The sequence below is a fragment of the Mastigoproctus giganteus genome, chromosome 13 (assembly GCF_048544385.1).
Source record: "Mastigoproctus giganteus isolate SK-2022 chromosome 13, ASM4854438v1, whole genome shotgun sequence".
Classification (NCBI taxonomy): Eukaryota; Metazoa; Arthropoda; class Arachnida; order Uropygi; family Thelyphonidae; genus Mastigoproctus; species Mastigoproctus giganteus.
This window is the reverse complement of record NC_143587.1, coordinates 55,294,779-55,312,172: the sequence shown is the minus strand read 5'-3', so window position 1 is coordinate 55,312,172 and position 17,394 is coordinate 55,294,779. Positions and strand designations below refer to the sequence as shown.

The window sequence follows — 17,394 nt, the reverse complement described above, 5'->3', positions numbered from 1 at the left end:
AGCATTACTTATTTGAGGTAATGCAATTCCATGGCAACTCGTGAAGGTATTCATAATATGAGATATAATTAAAATGATGCATTAAAACTACCTTGGTAGTAGAAATGATGTGTGTGCATTACCCATGCATAAACAAACTCCTTCAATGGGATAATTATAATTAGCTAAAGAAGTAATGTAAGATCACCTTGACAGGAATGGAATCATATGGAAATCACAGCACAGGTTTGTTAAAGGAAGACCATAGTTCATAAATCTGATTAGCTACTATGGAGGTCATCGTAGAGAATCTAGATGCAGAGAATAATTTTGACATCACATACATAGATTTCAGTAAAGCCTTTAATGCTGTGCCACATATACAATTGTATAAATTGGAGCAGTGTGGCATCGGGCATTATTATTATAGATAAAGGGATGGTTAAGTGGCAGAAGACGGAGTGGTTATAAATCCACTGATCTTATGGACTAATGTGATGAATGGAGTTCCACATGGGTCTGTGTTGAGCTCTTTACTGTTTCTAATATTTATGAATGATGATGATGATGTAGGTATTTCAAGTTTTATGCTTAAGCTTGCTGATGATATAAAAGTGGCACAGTAGTTAATTATAGTAATCAATGGTGCAATATGGCCCTAGTAGCCCTTCCACCAGAAGTAACAACAATACCAATCAATGTATGCTAAGGGTATCCAGGCATCCTAATCAGGGTATTTATTCAACTGCAGGATACTGCATTTGGGCACCAGTAATCTCAGAATAACATACCATATGGCTGGTACCAAACTTTAGTGTAATGGAATATGAAAAAAGATCCAGGGATAATTGTACAGTCTGACATGGAATTCTCTGTCCAGTGCAGACAAGTTAGAACAGCTCGTGATGTTCCGTTAATGATATAACAGGTACTTTTCCAGCAGAGACAGAGTTAGTTATCCTATTGTATAAGGCAGTAGTTAGGCTACATTAAGAATATTGAATATAGGTTTGGAAACCTTATTTTAGGAAGAAAATAGATCTGTGGGAAACTGTATAGAGACGAATAAAAAGGTTAGTTGAGGGCAGGAAAGGATATTCTTACCAAGAAAGACTGGGATTCGTATTGCAGCCTCTGGAAACTAAGCATCTGCGGGGGGGGGAGTGTATAAGGCCAATTGAAGTGTATAAGGCTCTAAACGGGTTTAAGTAAACTGAATGCTGATGGTATTTAGTTTACTTTAAATCTGCTCTTTCTCAGATGGGGAGCATAACACAAGTGGCATAAATTTAAATTGGAAAAGGATGGCTGCAGAATATGTGTAAGGAAATTTGTAGGGCAAAGAGTAATCAGTTGTTGAAATTTCCACCTAGCATTTGGATGTGGATAATTCGAATAAATTTAAGGAAGGTTTGGAAGGAATGAGCAAATGTAGTGTTTTTTTTTTTTTTTTTTGGCCAGTGCTGTCCTTGCTGTCTTGCATCATGCGTGGAAGCTCACAATGGCACTCAATCTTTGCTCTGCAGTTCACAACTTCATCAACATCTGGGAATTCGTGGGCTGGAAAATCCCAGGTAGAGCTCTCAGAATCCTCCAGTGCTCGGATAAAACCTGCAGAAGCTCTCGACCTTCAAGCAGCACTTTCCCAACAACATCATTGGCGCACTGAGTTTTGCCGACATTGATTTTGGTCTGTGGTCCAGTGTTTCAGCTTACAGGAGAAAAAAAGAGAAAATCCATATTCACGTGCCATCACCATTCCTGTAACTGTCATTAAAACTAAAACAAAACTGACTCCAAGTGAAAGATGTCCAGTCTGGCTCAATTAGTCTATCAAGTTATACCCGGATCATACTCTACGGTACAGCCCTATATCATCAGTATCTCAGAAGATCCAGTTCAAATGCAGTTATCGATAACTCAGAGCTAATTAGGTTAATCTTATGCTGGAGAAAGCGATATATTTGCTGTGATTTATGTATTCTATGGATGTTATATTTATTATGTTGCTCTATGTATTATATGGATGTTCTATGCATTTTATGCAGTTTTTCTGTTTTAGCAGTTTGTATGTAAGTAAATATAATCTCTCCAATTAGATTGTGGTTAGATTCCTCTGGATGCCTGTAACGAGAGTCGTATCTTGTAAAATTTTGTGAGTAAAGAATTTTATTATTATTATTATTATGTTGCCAATACTAATCTGGAGTATAAACAAAAAATTTATTTATTATTTATTTTAGTAGCTACAATCATATTTTTAGATGCAAGAATGATACATAAACTGCTCTTCTGTAGGTATGCTGCATTTATTTATTTTCTTTCATGTAAGTTTTTCTGTTATAATATTTATGGCAGTTATCTGGTGATTTTTTTTTTTAAATACCATTTCTTACTGATTACAATTTTGCAGGTTTGAAATAAGGTACACAGTAAGCATAAGGAGACAGGAACTCCAGATGGATGTCAGTGTAACTAACTTAGGTAATTTATATAAACTTTTGACTGTTTTACAGGCATGAAATACATAGCATGTTTATATTTTAAAATTTCTCATTAAAAATAAATTTAAAAAATTACATTTAATTAGTACTGTAGTCCCTGCCTAACTGCAGGTTTGCTGATGGTGGGTTGGAAATAACATAATTTTATGTTTGTATACCAAAATTTTCCAACTGGCTTTTTTTTTTTTTTTTTTCATTATTATTATTATTATTATTATTTATTATTATTTTTTATTACATATACGAGGGGGTATCAAAAAGTTTGTATCCTTACGTAGAAATAATAGCTCTAGAAAGGTGAAACTTCACAGGAACTTTAATCCTTTTCTATGTACTCTCTCCATGTACAGTAACACATTTCTCCCATCTATGGATCAGTTTTTAATGCCTTGATCATAGAAGTCTGCACTTTTTGCCTGAAACCATGTTTCCGCTACACTGATGACTTCCTGAGACAAATCAAGTCGGCATCCATGCAATGGTTTCTTCATTGTACACCTGACATGTTGGGTGTACCACTTTGTACAACCAGCATTTGTCAACAACCAATCAAAAAAGTTCTCAACATCTGCATTACACAAATCCAACAGTTGGTGAGAACATTGCATTCGACATTGCTTCTGCAAAGGCGTCAGCAATCTTGGAACCCCTCATGCGGAGACCTTAGACATGTGCAGATGGTCATGTAAAATGCTGTGGGCAGACCCATAACTAATTCCCACTGCATTTGCGATGAAGTGAATTGTCACATGTCTATCACTCAGTACCAGCTGCTCAACCTTTGCAACTGTCTTACTATCCGTGGATGTTGATGGCCTTCCTTCTCTTACCTCATCAAAGACACTTGTACAATCACACTGGAATTCCCATTTCCACTTTTTTACAGTGTCATAGGATGGAAAGTTTTGCCCATACACAGCTTTCATTTCTTCGTCCATTTCCCAAGTTTTCTTGCTCTGCAAATGCAGGAACTTGATCACTGCTCGATACTCCACTTTGTCAACCATAGTATCCTTCCTCAGATCCTGGGCTCCACCTCTGGTGTACGATCGCCTACGGAAATGAAATTTCACATGTTAGTTATTGAATATGTAGACAACTTATTAAAAACGGCATCTTCCTACTGATGTTTTATCTATGTCAGGGTACAAACTTTTTGATATCCCCTTGTACATGATTCGGTCTAGTCTATGAACCCTTTCTGAGTTTTCCAGATGTGTATGGGCTAAAAGTAGTGAGGTTTCCTCAGTGACCAGCTCTGTAGATTGAATTTTTTTAAATTTATAAAAATGAAAACTTTGAACTTAAATGCTTTTCAATATTAATTTATGCTTATTTTGAACTGATTGTGCAATGTTGGAGTGCAGTTGTTGCCAAAAATGTAAAAAACATTCATGGTTATTATTATTTTTAATGCAGTAATATCCTTTGTATCTCTTTATTTAATTTAATTTCATAAATTTTTTGGATCAGAAATCCAGAGAATTTAGGCTTTTTTTCAGACCCGAATCATACAATCACAGCCAACAGATGTAATCTTTTCCTTTGATTTTCAAAGATATTTTCATGTTACCATTTGTTTAAATTGTCTAATATTAGTTGGAAACATAAATAAGAGATAGCAGGCATGTATTGTGGAAGATTCAAAACAACTTGTACATTTAAAGGGGCACTTTATTTAGAAAATGTAAATTTATGTATGTACTTTCCAGATCTCACACACCTGTGGCTCCTGTCCAATTGGACAGGAGGAACATGTGTGAACTCTGGTTTTACTGAGGAGAGAGAGAGAGAGAGAGAGAGAGAGAGAGAGAGAGAGAGAGAGAGAGAGAGAGAGAAAAAGAGAGAGAGAGAGAGAATTTATTTATTTATTTATTCTTCAACCCAGTGGCTCCCAAATTTTATTTTCCTAATCATAAAGCATGCCTAAGCGCTTACTTAAGCATGTAGAAACCACTCAGTGAGACGTTTGTCAGTACTATTATGTACAGTGTGGTCCACAGGCATGTCACCACCTCTCTATAGATTTTTGTGATTTTGATTAATATTTATGGTTTTCCTGGATTATATTTTGGACTTGTTTTTGTAACATTGTGTACAGGTATATTCTGGGTATATTCTTATCATGTGTACACCATATCCAAAAATTTCATTAGCATGCCCCCCCCCAAACTTTTTCTTACTATTGAATACACCATGAATAGAGCAGACTTATCTGCGATAAGATCTAAACCTCCCAAACACTTCCTACTTCATTTCACAAATGCACACGGTCTCAGTTCTAATCTCAATGATGTCCATTTCCACTTAGTCTGCCAAACCCTATACTTTTTTTGACAGAATCTCAATTATTGGTTGATTCAACCACTGCTCATCTCAGTTGCCCAAATTATTCGCTGTATGATTCCTTTTGCCTCAAAGGTGGTACTTGTGCATATGTCCATTGCGGTATTCCCTGTCAGAGACTTGGTAATTTGGAATCTCCTTTTTTCGATCTTCTCTGGCTTAAAATCTCTCTACCTCATTCTGTCAAATTCATCTGTTGTCTTTACCATTCTCCCAACTCCACTAATCACTTGGCACTCTTTGACTTCCTCTCTCTGCAACTTGACTTTCTCCAGACCAACTTTCCTAACAGTGGTGTAACTTTCCTTGGTGATTTTAATGTTCACAACTCCAGCTGGCTTTCGTTTTCTAGTCACACACACCCAGCTGGTCTAGATGCTGAGGCTTTTGCAATTACTAATGGCCTCGCACAAATTGTACATTTACCTACCAGAATACCGGACAATCCTAATCATACAGCCAACACGTGTGATATTTTTCTCACAAACGACCCTTCTAAGTACACGTTTGAAGTGAGTGGTCCTTTAGGCACCTCAGATCACAACTTGGTGATTGTCTCTTCTCCAATGGAGCCTTTATTTCATGGCTATTCCCAATCTCATGTCGTTTGGTATTACAAGAATGCAAAATGGGATGACCTGCAAGATTTCTTTTCTTCTTTTCCTTGGCCAGATTACTGTTTCAAAACTCCTGATGTCAACTTTTGCTCAGATCGTGTCAGTGAAATTATTCTTGTAGGAATGAAATCCTTTATTCCACACTCCACCTTAAAATCTCGTCCTTTATCTAAACCTTGGTTTTCCAATAAATGTGCTAAGGCTGTTGAAGAAAAGAACGTTGCATATCGTAATTGGCTTGTTTCCAATTCTTCAGTTTCATTTTCTGCCTAAACCAGAGCTCGCAACAATTGTAAAGCAGTTATTAATCAGTCCAAACTATATTTTGAACAGGCTAAGAGTAGAAAACTTGCTTTTTGCCCTAATGGTAGCCAAGTATTCTGGTCTCTTGCCAAAACTATTGGCCGCAACTTTTGCACATCTCTGCTCCCAACTCTGTCAAAACCAGATGGCTCTATTGTCACTTCAGCTAAGGATAAAGCTGACCTGCTAGCATACCATTTTTTCTTCCAATTCCTGTATTACTGATCTTTGTAAAACACCTCCCATCATTCCCAGCACACTCCATTCAATGCCTCCTGTGGTCTTCCATCAAAAGGATGTCAGAAGGATTTTGACGAATCTTGATGCTAAGAAAGCTCCAGGTCCTGATGGTATTTCTCCATTTGTTCTCAAAACCTGCACTCCTGAACTGACTCCTGTTCTTTGCTGCCTTTTTTTCACTGTCTTTTTTTCCAAAGGTGGGCAATTTGCTCATATCCAGCCAGTTCCTAAAAAGGGTTACAAATCCCTCCCATCCAATTATCATCCCATTGCAATTACTTCTACTCTTTCTGAAGTAATGGGGAAATCAATTAACTGCTAACTCTAGAACTATCTAGAAACCTAGCATCTGATCAATGATCGCCAGTATGAATTCCGTCAGTGTCGATCCACTGATGATATTCTAGCTTATGTTACCCATTTATGGACAAATTCAATGGAAACGTTTGGTGAAACACAAGCAATTGCTCTTGACATCTCAAAGGCTTTCAATCATGTTTGGCATAAAGGTCTTCTAAACAAGCTTCAATCTTATGATTTGCCAACTGTTTTTTTGTAATTGGTTATCCAGTTTTCCCTCTGACCACTCACTGAGGGTGTTGGTAGATGACTCGCTGTCTTCTAACTTCTCCACTAATGGTGGTGTCCCCCAAGGTTCAGTTTTTTCCCCCCACTCTTTTCCTCTTGTATATTAATAACCTTCCATCGACCGGAAATCCTATCCATAGTTTTGCTGATGATAGCACATTGTCTTCCACTTTCCAGTTTGAGAAACCTCACCCTGCTCAATCAGCTTCAGCTTCTCGAATATCAGCTATCAATTCCTTAAGTGCCGATCTCCAGGTAATTCTCCAGTGGGGCAAAGACAACTTAGTTGACTTTAATCCTTTTAAAACTAAAACTCAGTCCTCTCTTATATCTCACAAAAAGGATTCTTCTACTCCTATGCTTTTCTTTGATGACACTCCGATTTCTAGGCAAGATGATATATCTCTTTTGGGGATCACCCTGACTTCTAATCTTTTTGGCACAAGAACATTACAAATATTGCTTCTTCTGCATCTAAAAAACTTGGTTTTCTCTTTCACTCTCGGCGTTACTTTTTTTCCAAACAGCTGTTCACTCTGTACAAATCTCAAATCTGCCCTACCATGGAATATTGTTCTCACATGTGGGGCAGTGCTCCCAAAACCTCTCTCGGGCTTCTAGATTCCATTCAGAAGAGGGCAGTTTAGGTTAGGTTAATTAATGACTCATCTCAACAGAGTCTCTCCATTCTGTCTCATAGACGTACTGTTTCTGCTGCATGCCTTTTTTACAGGTACTTCCATGGTCACTGTTCTGAACTGGTTTCAATAATTCCTGCTCTCTCTTTGAAAACAGTCCAAACATTTGCTGCCCACCAGCCAACATCCATTTACTGTCCAATTTCAAACTCACAGAACCAACTTTTCATCTTCCTCATTTATTCATTCAACTGCCGTTTTCTGGAACAATTTTCCTTCATACATATTTCCTGAAAATTAGTCTGCAGAAGTTCAAGTCTAATGTCAACAAATACCTTCTTTTGTCTTCTCAACCTCCAACCCATGCATGGTACTAAGTACTATAGGTTCTAATACCTCTCATGTTTGGGCTTTAAAATAAAAAAGTGTACAAATGGAAGTATAATTTTTTATTTGTAGAAATGGATGCTTGAAAAGTGCATTTCTTCTTTTTTTTTTTCTTATTATCTTGATTATCATTGTTTTTTTGCTGTATTTGTGGAAAATGAAGCTTACTGCATTTTTTAAATATTTTATTGGCCTATTTCTTGTTTTTCTGATTTTGTACGAGATTTTAGTCTTGCTAATTGCAGTTTTGTCAAATGTGGTACTTTTCATGAATGTATTCCCCTTGCACCTGGCAAGAAATTACTCTATTGCAATCCATTAATAAACGGTCAAGTAAGAATAAAACAGATGACTCAGTTACAATGATTTCTGAGGCATAACTCTTAACAGATTCACCCATTTTACTCTTGTCTGTTCATGCCAAAGAAATATTTTGAATGTTTATTTGACCTTAACTGGTAAAACCTAACTTCCAGCAGTAAATAAAATGAAGTCAAATAGCTTTTTAGCTAAAGCCGTACAAGAGCTATATAATCATTATACACAAAGACATACATGGCTGTATGACTGACATTTATCATTGAGCAAACTGAGTTCACTGCTTAGTGCACTGATTTTATATTGTGGAGGCACTTCACTGTGAGTTGGTATCACACAGTCTAAATAAAATGCACTGCTCCAGTGGAGAAGTATATTGCTGTTTTATTTAAGTGTATGCCACTACCCGGATTAAGTTTTTGAATTTTTTTGGGATTTCATCAGTGGGCATGTAGACACAGCAAAGACATGTGCAATTCAGTAATGGGAAACATTCACAATATGTTAGAGACAAGAAGGCACAGTAAACAGAATGAAGTCAAACGGGTTTACAGGTAAAGAGCTATATAATGTCATTGTAAATGAAGGGCATAGCCTCATTCTGTGCATAGCATTGAGCATTACCTGGCTTTCCACAAAAATGGATTTAAATGGGTCTGAGTAGTGGCACACACTTTAAATAAAAAGCAATATACCTCTTCACTGGAATATTGTGTTCTATGAGGGTTATCCTAAAGGTAATGCACACTACACAGGTGCTACTTTCTCTACCCATGTGCCTGCATGACTGACATTGATCTGGATAATAATTTGGAGCTTAACCTCACCATTAATGTGCTTGAAACAGAGTTCCTGCATTGAATGTTTGTGTAGATTTTAAAAATGGATGATGATATTGTTTCAGGTCAGATTATGATTACAGATCAAATATCTTTTATCAGAAACGAAATTTTATGTGGTCAGATGCTGACAAAATATTTATTGTACAGTAATACCCCGACTTACGCGAACTCGGAGTTACGCGGTTCCTGATTTTTTCGTTTGGCAACGCTGCCGCCCACTATCTTCAAGGTCGTTTTTCATATGTTATCAATATACGGTGCGACGGCGGAGAATGAGAGCGAAAGATGAACAAAATTCAACTTTGCTGCTTTTATGTTTTTTATATCAGTGAAGGGGAAACACACTTTCACCATAATAACGTAAAAACCAACACAATTCCAGCTATCGGTATAATCGCAAATGCAATTAGATCGAGTTTACTACCAGTTTATAACAGATTCCACTAGCAGAAACGCAACTGGATTTTTATTGTTTTATGGTAGTAACCCCTAGAAATGTGAGGTGTTAATAGTGTATCTCTGCCTTTATGGTGTTGTTTATTCAGTTGCTACATGCGCGCAGCTTTGTTTATGCGTATCAAGCGTGCCTCCTCGTTTTGTAATTGTGCTTTATTCCCTAAAAATGAAAAGGAAGCGTCCTGGTGAAGACACTGCAGATTCAGAGAGAAAAAGAAAAGCAATTATCGATAAACAGAGGCAGACTGGGTCAAAAATTCTTACCCGGGAAAATTTATAGTGGCCTCATACTATGGTTTATGGCCAAAATCACACTGGCCCACCGGGGTTTCCCCGGTAAGGCTTATTGCCAGTCCGCCTCTGTCGATAGAGAAAAAAATATGAAATTGTGAAACGCTTTGAGCGAAATGAAAGACCATGTGATATTGCACGTGCTACAGGCCTAAATGAAGCAACGGCGAAAAGCACATGACAATTGCAAACTTGACAGGTTGAAAATTGAAAAGGGCTCAATTGTAAAGGGCTTAAAAATTTTAGAAAACATAGACTCCAACGAAGAACGCGTTATAGCTACAAAGCAAGGAATAAAAAAATTATTAGCTTGCTACGAAGAAATTCTGCGTGAAAAAAAGAACGCGCTGTGTCGTCAGACGAATTTGTTAGATTTTATGAAGCCATCGACATCGAAATAACTTTTTAATGTAAGTCATTTGTTTTTTTAATACATATTTTGTATTAATATGTATAAAGAACTGCAATTTTATTAATATTTTTCTTCTAAACTAGTGTTTTTGTTAGTCCTTGGTCCCAATTAAGCAAAACTTATATGTATTTATATGCAAAGTTGTACCCCGACTTACGCGATTTTCGTCGGACCCACCTATCGCGTAACTTCGGGGTATTACTGTATTTACAAGAGGTATCCATGTGATGCAGACAGACATCCATACGTCTTTGGTGCCTCCGTAGCCAGGTGGGCAGGAGTGGCAGTGCGTAGCACACACTTCTTGATTAGACCAGGGTTCGAGCCCATGACCACCAAATACGGAGGATGCAGAAAGGTCAGGGAATGACCACCACATATCCCCAGAGCAATATGTGCTAATGCTCCTAAAAATCAAATAACAACAACCATAGAAATTTGATGCATAGAAATATGTGCTAATGCTCCTAAAAATCAAATAACAACAACCATTTAATTTGATGCATTCTTTCACAATGCATCAAATTAAAAGCGTAATTAATTTGGATCTTTACCCGTTTGAGAAGATCCAAATTAATTACGCTTCGCCACTGATAATCCTCCTGCTCTTGAAGGTCAGGAGGATTATCAGTGGTTTTTTTTTCATAGCTCATTTCAAATGTTCTTTAAAGTGCTTCCAGATATATCCCATAGTTTTATGGAGACATTAATAGTATGTAGAGTGGCAATGTCTTGTTGGAAATATGTTCCACTAATTTTGTCTTACTCAAATGTCTGATAAAGAATGGAATGGCAGTAAATTTTATTGTCTCTTGAAAAAAATTATTTGATATGGTGCACCATGCACCAATTTTTAGTGCAGTGGTGTGTCTGCATTCATGTGCAAATTTTCTGTCAGCCATATTTTAGCTATAAAATATATTGTAGCTGAATAAATTAAGCTGTTTAATCACTGAGAAAAGTAACCTAAAATATTTCATTATCAGCAATTACATTTTGGAACTACTCACAGTAATGCATATGCGTGTACAAACATTTGCTGATTCCTTGAGTTCCTGCTTTCACTTTGTATGGATACAGATGTAGATGTTTTCTCAGTGCTTTGTGTATTGTACACAAGACACTAACCTGCTGATAGAACCTACAAGCTGATTGGTGAAGCCTCCCTAATACATTTGTAGAAACCTCACTGACATTTTCCTCCAATAAGGACTGTTGCTCTACTAGACCTCCTACCATCAGAAACTGAACCTGTTGAATTGAACTTCACAGTTCAATTCATTATATAGAATTACATTATGTTATATATTTACATTATATAGAATAACACCATAAAGAAACTGAAAGCTCCCATGTTACTTTTCAGTATATTCACCACCATTCTGAAACTTTCTCTGCCTGTACCTTAAATGACTGGATCGTGAACCACTGATTTGAATCATGTCTCAATAAAAAACTAACTTAACAAAACTGCAACCAAATCTTGGGGAGGGGAGGGATGGAGGAAAGTTAATCAAGTGAAGGAAGGTTACTGCTTGCATATGTCAAGGTCACTTCTGTATTATGAACAGTGGAACTACCTGTCATACCTTAAATTGCATTTTGTAGTGGTGTACAGTGACTTTGCAGACACTCAGTGTAATGTAAACATCCAACATCCTTTCACAGAGAGGTTGTTTTTTTTTATAATCTATATATCCAAAAGTATTTTGCAAGACTTTTTTAATTGTATATTTTAAAGAGGATAAGTTAAAAAAAAAAAAGTACCACAGAAGGAAATGTAAACAACCATTTCACGCTGTGCTATTTCTCAATTTAAAAAGTGTGCCAAGCTGCTGTTACTCTCATTTGATTTCTACCTGTGATTTTTATCTACCATGAAAGTTGAGGCTTTTAATTCTGTTTAAAAAGAATTAAAAGCCTCAACAAAGAATTAAAAGTCCAGCCAGCTATGTCCTGTCTTACCTTGATCTATAGTATGCTGAAACTGCATTACCAACTGAACTATCAATGTTCAGATACATTGACAACTTACTGGTAATAAACTGTACCAACTTCATACAACAGTTTGCCAACATTTACCCTCCAGAACTGACTCTGGAAAAAACCAATGACAACAACCGTACAGCAAATTACCTAGATGTGAATATTAATATTAATGGCTCACAAACATTCATCAACATGGAGGGGTGAAATGGGAGGGTTTTTTTGGTTGATGCTGTATAAGCTTGCTTTCTTGCATCGTATGCCCTACTAATGCTAACATCAACAATAAAAGAGACTCCTTCAATTTCAATGTTGTCAACTATATGCACCGGCACTCTAATATTTGAAAAAGTATGTGCAAATGTTATTCTTTCACAATGCATCAGAATAGTTAATATATGTAACAGTAACTGGCTGATAAAGCATAATATGATAACCCCATATAACAAGCTATTGGACAATCAGTTTCCGACAGCCTACCTTCGCTACCACTTCAACAAAGCATTCCAAATCTTAAAATATAAGAATATAATTAACCAACCCTTAAATATGACAAATATATTAGCATAATGACATCCTCAACATCCAGGCTGTGTAAATAATGTATTGGGAATACCCCTTAACCTTTTTGGTGTCTCATGGTCTGGAAAACCTGTGCCCACCGATTAGTTATCATAGGAGTATTTTTTCACTATTTTTTACAAATTTTCACTATTTTTATTGTCAATATATGTAATTATATTTTCATCATGAATGGTAATAAAACCTAAATGGTAATATAATGGTCTACCTCCACCATTATTAACATTATTGACTTAAACACATGAGACAGTCCCAGAAATTATGTTCAGGGTCCTACTACAGGAATGGGCTAGCGACCATGGACCACCCGAGCACTACTAATTCCTCTCATCCTCACACTCCTTTTTACCGTTCTGAATCCCTATCTTTTGTTTCTTGTGTGCGATTAGGTTTCGAAAGCAATATCAAGATGCTATTTTACTGCTATACATACTGACTTCGCCTCATACAAAATTCAGCATCTTTTTCACGTTATTTTGTACGTTATGCCTTCTCCCCCTATCCTAGGACACGTGGCCTCATTGTGTTTAATCCCTCCATCAACCCTGTATATCTTACTGCATTCCAACGTCTGTGGTCGCTTCTACCATATAGTCATTGAAACAAGCACGTAGCATTCTTTCTCTCCCCACAGTACACTGGACAACTGTCTCCACTTCTCCGGTTTGCAAAATCAGTAAGTATGATTCCTGACCGTCTGCTCCATCTCGTGATTTCAACTTTCAATGATTTTTAGTAATTGTTTACTACCTATATTTCTTATTATCTATCATTTCTCTGCCGCTGTCAGGTCAGTCATGATATATACGTTAGCATTACGATTAACCTGGCTTACAAACATTAACGATAAACTAAAAACCTGGTCTCTTTTTACCATATGCCACGTATATTTCATGGTAGAAGCAGAGGCCTTACTTTTTGCTGCATTTTGATTGATCTTGACAGCTGGCCCTCGTTAACAACGTTGAAATCATCTGAAGTACTGCACTAAGTATTTATAATATAATATTTTTGACTTTTTGTGTTGCAGGTTCGAATCGTGTTATTTTATGACTGACTGTGTTTCCATGTTATCTAACCCGTTGGTTGATTACACTATCTGCTGTTCTCTCTCCACATTAAAAACATAACCTCCCATCTATAAAAAAAAATATATATATATATATATTTTTTTTTTACATATATTATCTGCTACATATATTATATATATTACCTGCTATATATATGTTAAATGGAATAAAAATAAAGTGATTGTAGAAATAAGAAAGTAGAAAAATGGGGAAGTAGTCTGGTGCAGTCCAAGGCAGCAAATGTTAAACCTAAGCAGAGCAGAGACAATAAAGTAATAAGGGGAGAGGAAAAGGAATAAAAGAACAGTAAAAAAAATAGAAAGAAGAAGAGAAATAAAAGAATAAAGTTAAAGAAAGTGAGAGAGAGAGAGGATGAAAATAACTATTAGATAACTAATAAAATAAACATAATTACATAATAATTGATTAAATGAGCATGTTGACACACACAACTTAAAAAACCAGCCTCTCATCAGGTGCCAGTGGCCAGAATTGCAAGCAAACTAGCATCTTTCTTTAACTTTATTCTTTTATTTCTCTTCTTTTATTCCTTTTTCTCTCCCCTTATCATTTGTTCTTTAAACATATATATATAGTTTAATTAATAGTAATAGATACAGATATATTTATAAAAGGTATTTATGAAGGATTATAGACCTGGAGTACTACTATATATAGTAGAAAGAACCCAATGACTATAAAGAAATGTAGATAAGTAGGTAATGAATGTGGAAAGGGAGAGTAGGTAGTCTATTAAACTCTGCTCCGACTCCTTATTTCAGCTTTTGCAATTACTTTTTATTTCATGGATTTATTATTTTTTCCTACTTTTTTCCTTTCTCTGCCTCTGTGGGGTCAGCCATGAAATTAACATCAGCATTCCATATATTAACCGCTGCGCTTAGTCCGGCTTCCATATATGCTGAATCTATAACTTGGTTTCTTTGTATCTACTATGTGCTACGTGTATTTCATGTTAGAAACAAGGGGCCTTCTTGCTGCATTTCCCTTGGTTTTGACATCTGACCCTTGATGAAGATGTTAAAATCATCGAATTTGCAGCATTAAGTAAATTTAATATATTATTTTTACTTTTATTTTACAGATGCCATTGTTTTATTCCATGATTTCGACTTCCGGTTTTAATAGACTACCTACTCTCCCTTTGCTACATTCATTACCTACTTATATATTATTTATAAAATATTCTCATTATTTTGGTGATATTTTATTGAAAATTTGTTTCAGTGTTGAAGTCACATTATAAATTACTACTGTTTTAGGGAACAATCAGTTTTCATTCACTTTTTTACTTCATTCGTACTTTACTGTTCCTGATGTCATGAAATGTACAGTTAGTGGGCTTCAGGGATGTACTTATATAGATAAGGTAAGAATTTTAGAACTGAACCTGCTAATAATAAACAAATTGAGAAATATAATTGTATTTGCAAAATTTGTTTTAAATTTTAATGGAAAAAAAATTTCATTTTTATATTTGTATACACTTTCTGCAAAGTCTTATTATCCCTATGAAATGTTGAATCCATATTTAATACACTTATTGTTTAGTTTTAACACTAAACTGCATTTTGAAAAATTTAAGGAATTTTAGATAGCACTGACAAAAAGCTACTAAATACCTGCTGAGACACTCTTGTCTCTCTGACACTTTATGAATAGCAAAGGGTGTGAAACAGATTGAAAAAGTATTAAGAAAATAGCCAGTGAACCTGCTACAACCTCCTTTTCCAGTTATTTCAGTAACATTTGATATGCATGATATTTAATATTAAATGCACTGTTATGTTAAAACTAGTAAGTGTTTACTTCCTGGATTAATTACTCTTCAACTCTCATTCATATTTCAATATAACTTTTATATTTTATATTTAAAAATATAAAAAATTTTAAAAATATTTAGTTTGATAAAATTTTTATGCAAAGGTTTGTTACCAATAAAAATAAATGCTCAAGGCATAAATACTACAAACTTGTAATTTACCATTGAATTCTCAGTGTAAATACACTATCCTTCGTTTGTAGTGCAGATCTTGAGCAATGGCCTTTGAGCTTCGGTCCTGTTCGACAACAGTCAGTAATACTAGCTTGTCTGTGAATAAGTCACACTAATATTACTCGTGGTTATCTTTTAAGAGGGGAGATTCACCCTCAGTGTCATCACTATAACACAGTGCTTTCAGTGAGGCATATCCTTGTGGAATGCACAAAATTTGCAATAGAATGCCAGACTCTTTTCATTCCAGCCACAACAGAAGATCTGCTAACACTTATTTCACTTTTGGGCAATAAAACAAATGTCTCAAAGATTTTTACCTTTCTCAAAGCGATCAATGTATACTACCTCTTTTAGCTAGTCAAAAACCAATTTTCTGACTCAATCTGTAATGAAATAGCATATATACTATCATATGTATCACTATGGCCATTAGAGCCAGAACTAGGCAATCCTACGCCTGGGGCAAAAGTGTTATAAGTGCGCTCCTATTATATGCAGGTAGTCAATCTTTCAGTAGCGTAGCTAGGGTCATCGAAGTCTGGGGGGCAACATGTCTTCCTGGCACCCTGAGTGTGATAATGTGATGTGAATGTGATAGATAATTCCTTCAGTTTGCACCCCCTGAAGCTCGGAACCTGGGGGAAATTTCCCTCACTACGCCTCTGCAATCTTTATCAATTTATAAAAATTACTTTGCAACAGTCTATGATTTGCATATATTTATTAATATAATAATTTAAATAATACAATGAATATAACAAAACAAAAATATCAAAGAAAAAGAAACTTCCAAATATTTGTTTATATTTTTATTTGTAAATATTTATTTACACAGAATTTATTTCTATATAAACTACAAAGAAAGTACACACATCACGGGCTCACATCTGGTGAGTATGGGCTTGGCAAACTCAGGGTCCTGAGCTGGATATCATCATTCTTCTCTTTCTTGCCTTGGTGATTTCCTTCTACTTCTCTCTCTCTCTCTCTCTCTCTCTTTCGGTAATGTGGGAATTTTTTCCTTTTTTGGTTGGTGCAGGATAAGCCTCAGGCTTCCTTGCACTATATGGCTAATAATAATAATATAAACTACAAAGAAATTAAAAAAACGGATAGGTTGTTTATATATCTAGTATTCAGTTTTTCAAATCAAGTGCTTAAGCCATTCATAAGAGCAACCAAAACATTTAATTACAATACAAAATTGTTGTTCGACAGATAAATTTAAATCGTCAGAAGATTTGTAAAGCATTCTTTTTTTTTTTTTTTTTTTCATCTGGAAATGTAGCTGGTATATTCATTTTTTTCTGATGTGGTAGCAGCATATCCGAAAATATCTTGAAATTCACTTTCCTGTATTTTTTGGAGACTTTTTTGTCAATCTGCTTATTAACTGGGAAGAGTTGTATATGCAAAGCTTTGTAGCTTGCATTGCTTTATTTACACAGTCAGTATTATGAAGGATTTTATTCCATATAGCCAATCTTCAAAAAATGGATAGTCTATTTGTAAAAGCAGACTTTGAGCAATACTGATAGTTTTGCATTTGCAGACGTATGTTCATTATTAATTAAGACTTCATTAACTTTTGTTATTTTTAAGAACAAAGATTTTATAGCTTGTTCTTTGGACGACCATCTTGTGTCTGTATGTCCTTTAAGTGAAATCTTCAAAATTTCTCAGCGACTAGTGGAACCAGAAAAAAAAGAAAATATTCTTTGAACAATGCCAAAAAAAAACTTACTATCCCAGATGTTATTTGATGGTGCAGCCTGAATGTATACCAGCTAAATTAAGACAGTGTGCCAAACATGG

At 35.5% G+C, this 17,394-nt stretch overlaps 1 protein-coding gene across 2 annotated transcripts in view; it reads left to right on the top strand.

Annotated features, from left to right (window-relative positions):
- Nucleotides 1-17,394, top strand: part of LOC150076070 (uncharacterized) — a 102,744-nt gene that overhangs the window by 57,786 nt on the left and 27,564 nt on the right. For both annotated transcript variants that reach the window (XM_090388003.1, XM_090388002.1), the window contains exons 6-7: nt 2,393-2,463; nt 14,843-14,949. In XM_090388003.1, coding sequence (XP_090244129.1) covers nt 2,393-2,463; nt 14,843-14,949 — 178 coding nt within the window. The remainder of the gene's footprint in view (nt 1-2,392; nt 2,464-14,842; nt 14,950-17,394) is intronic.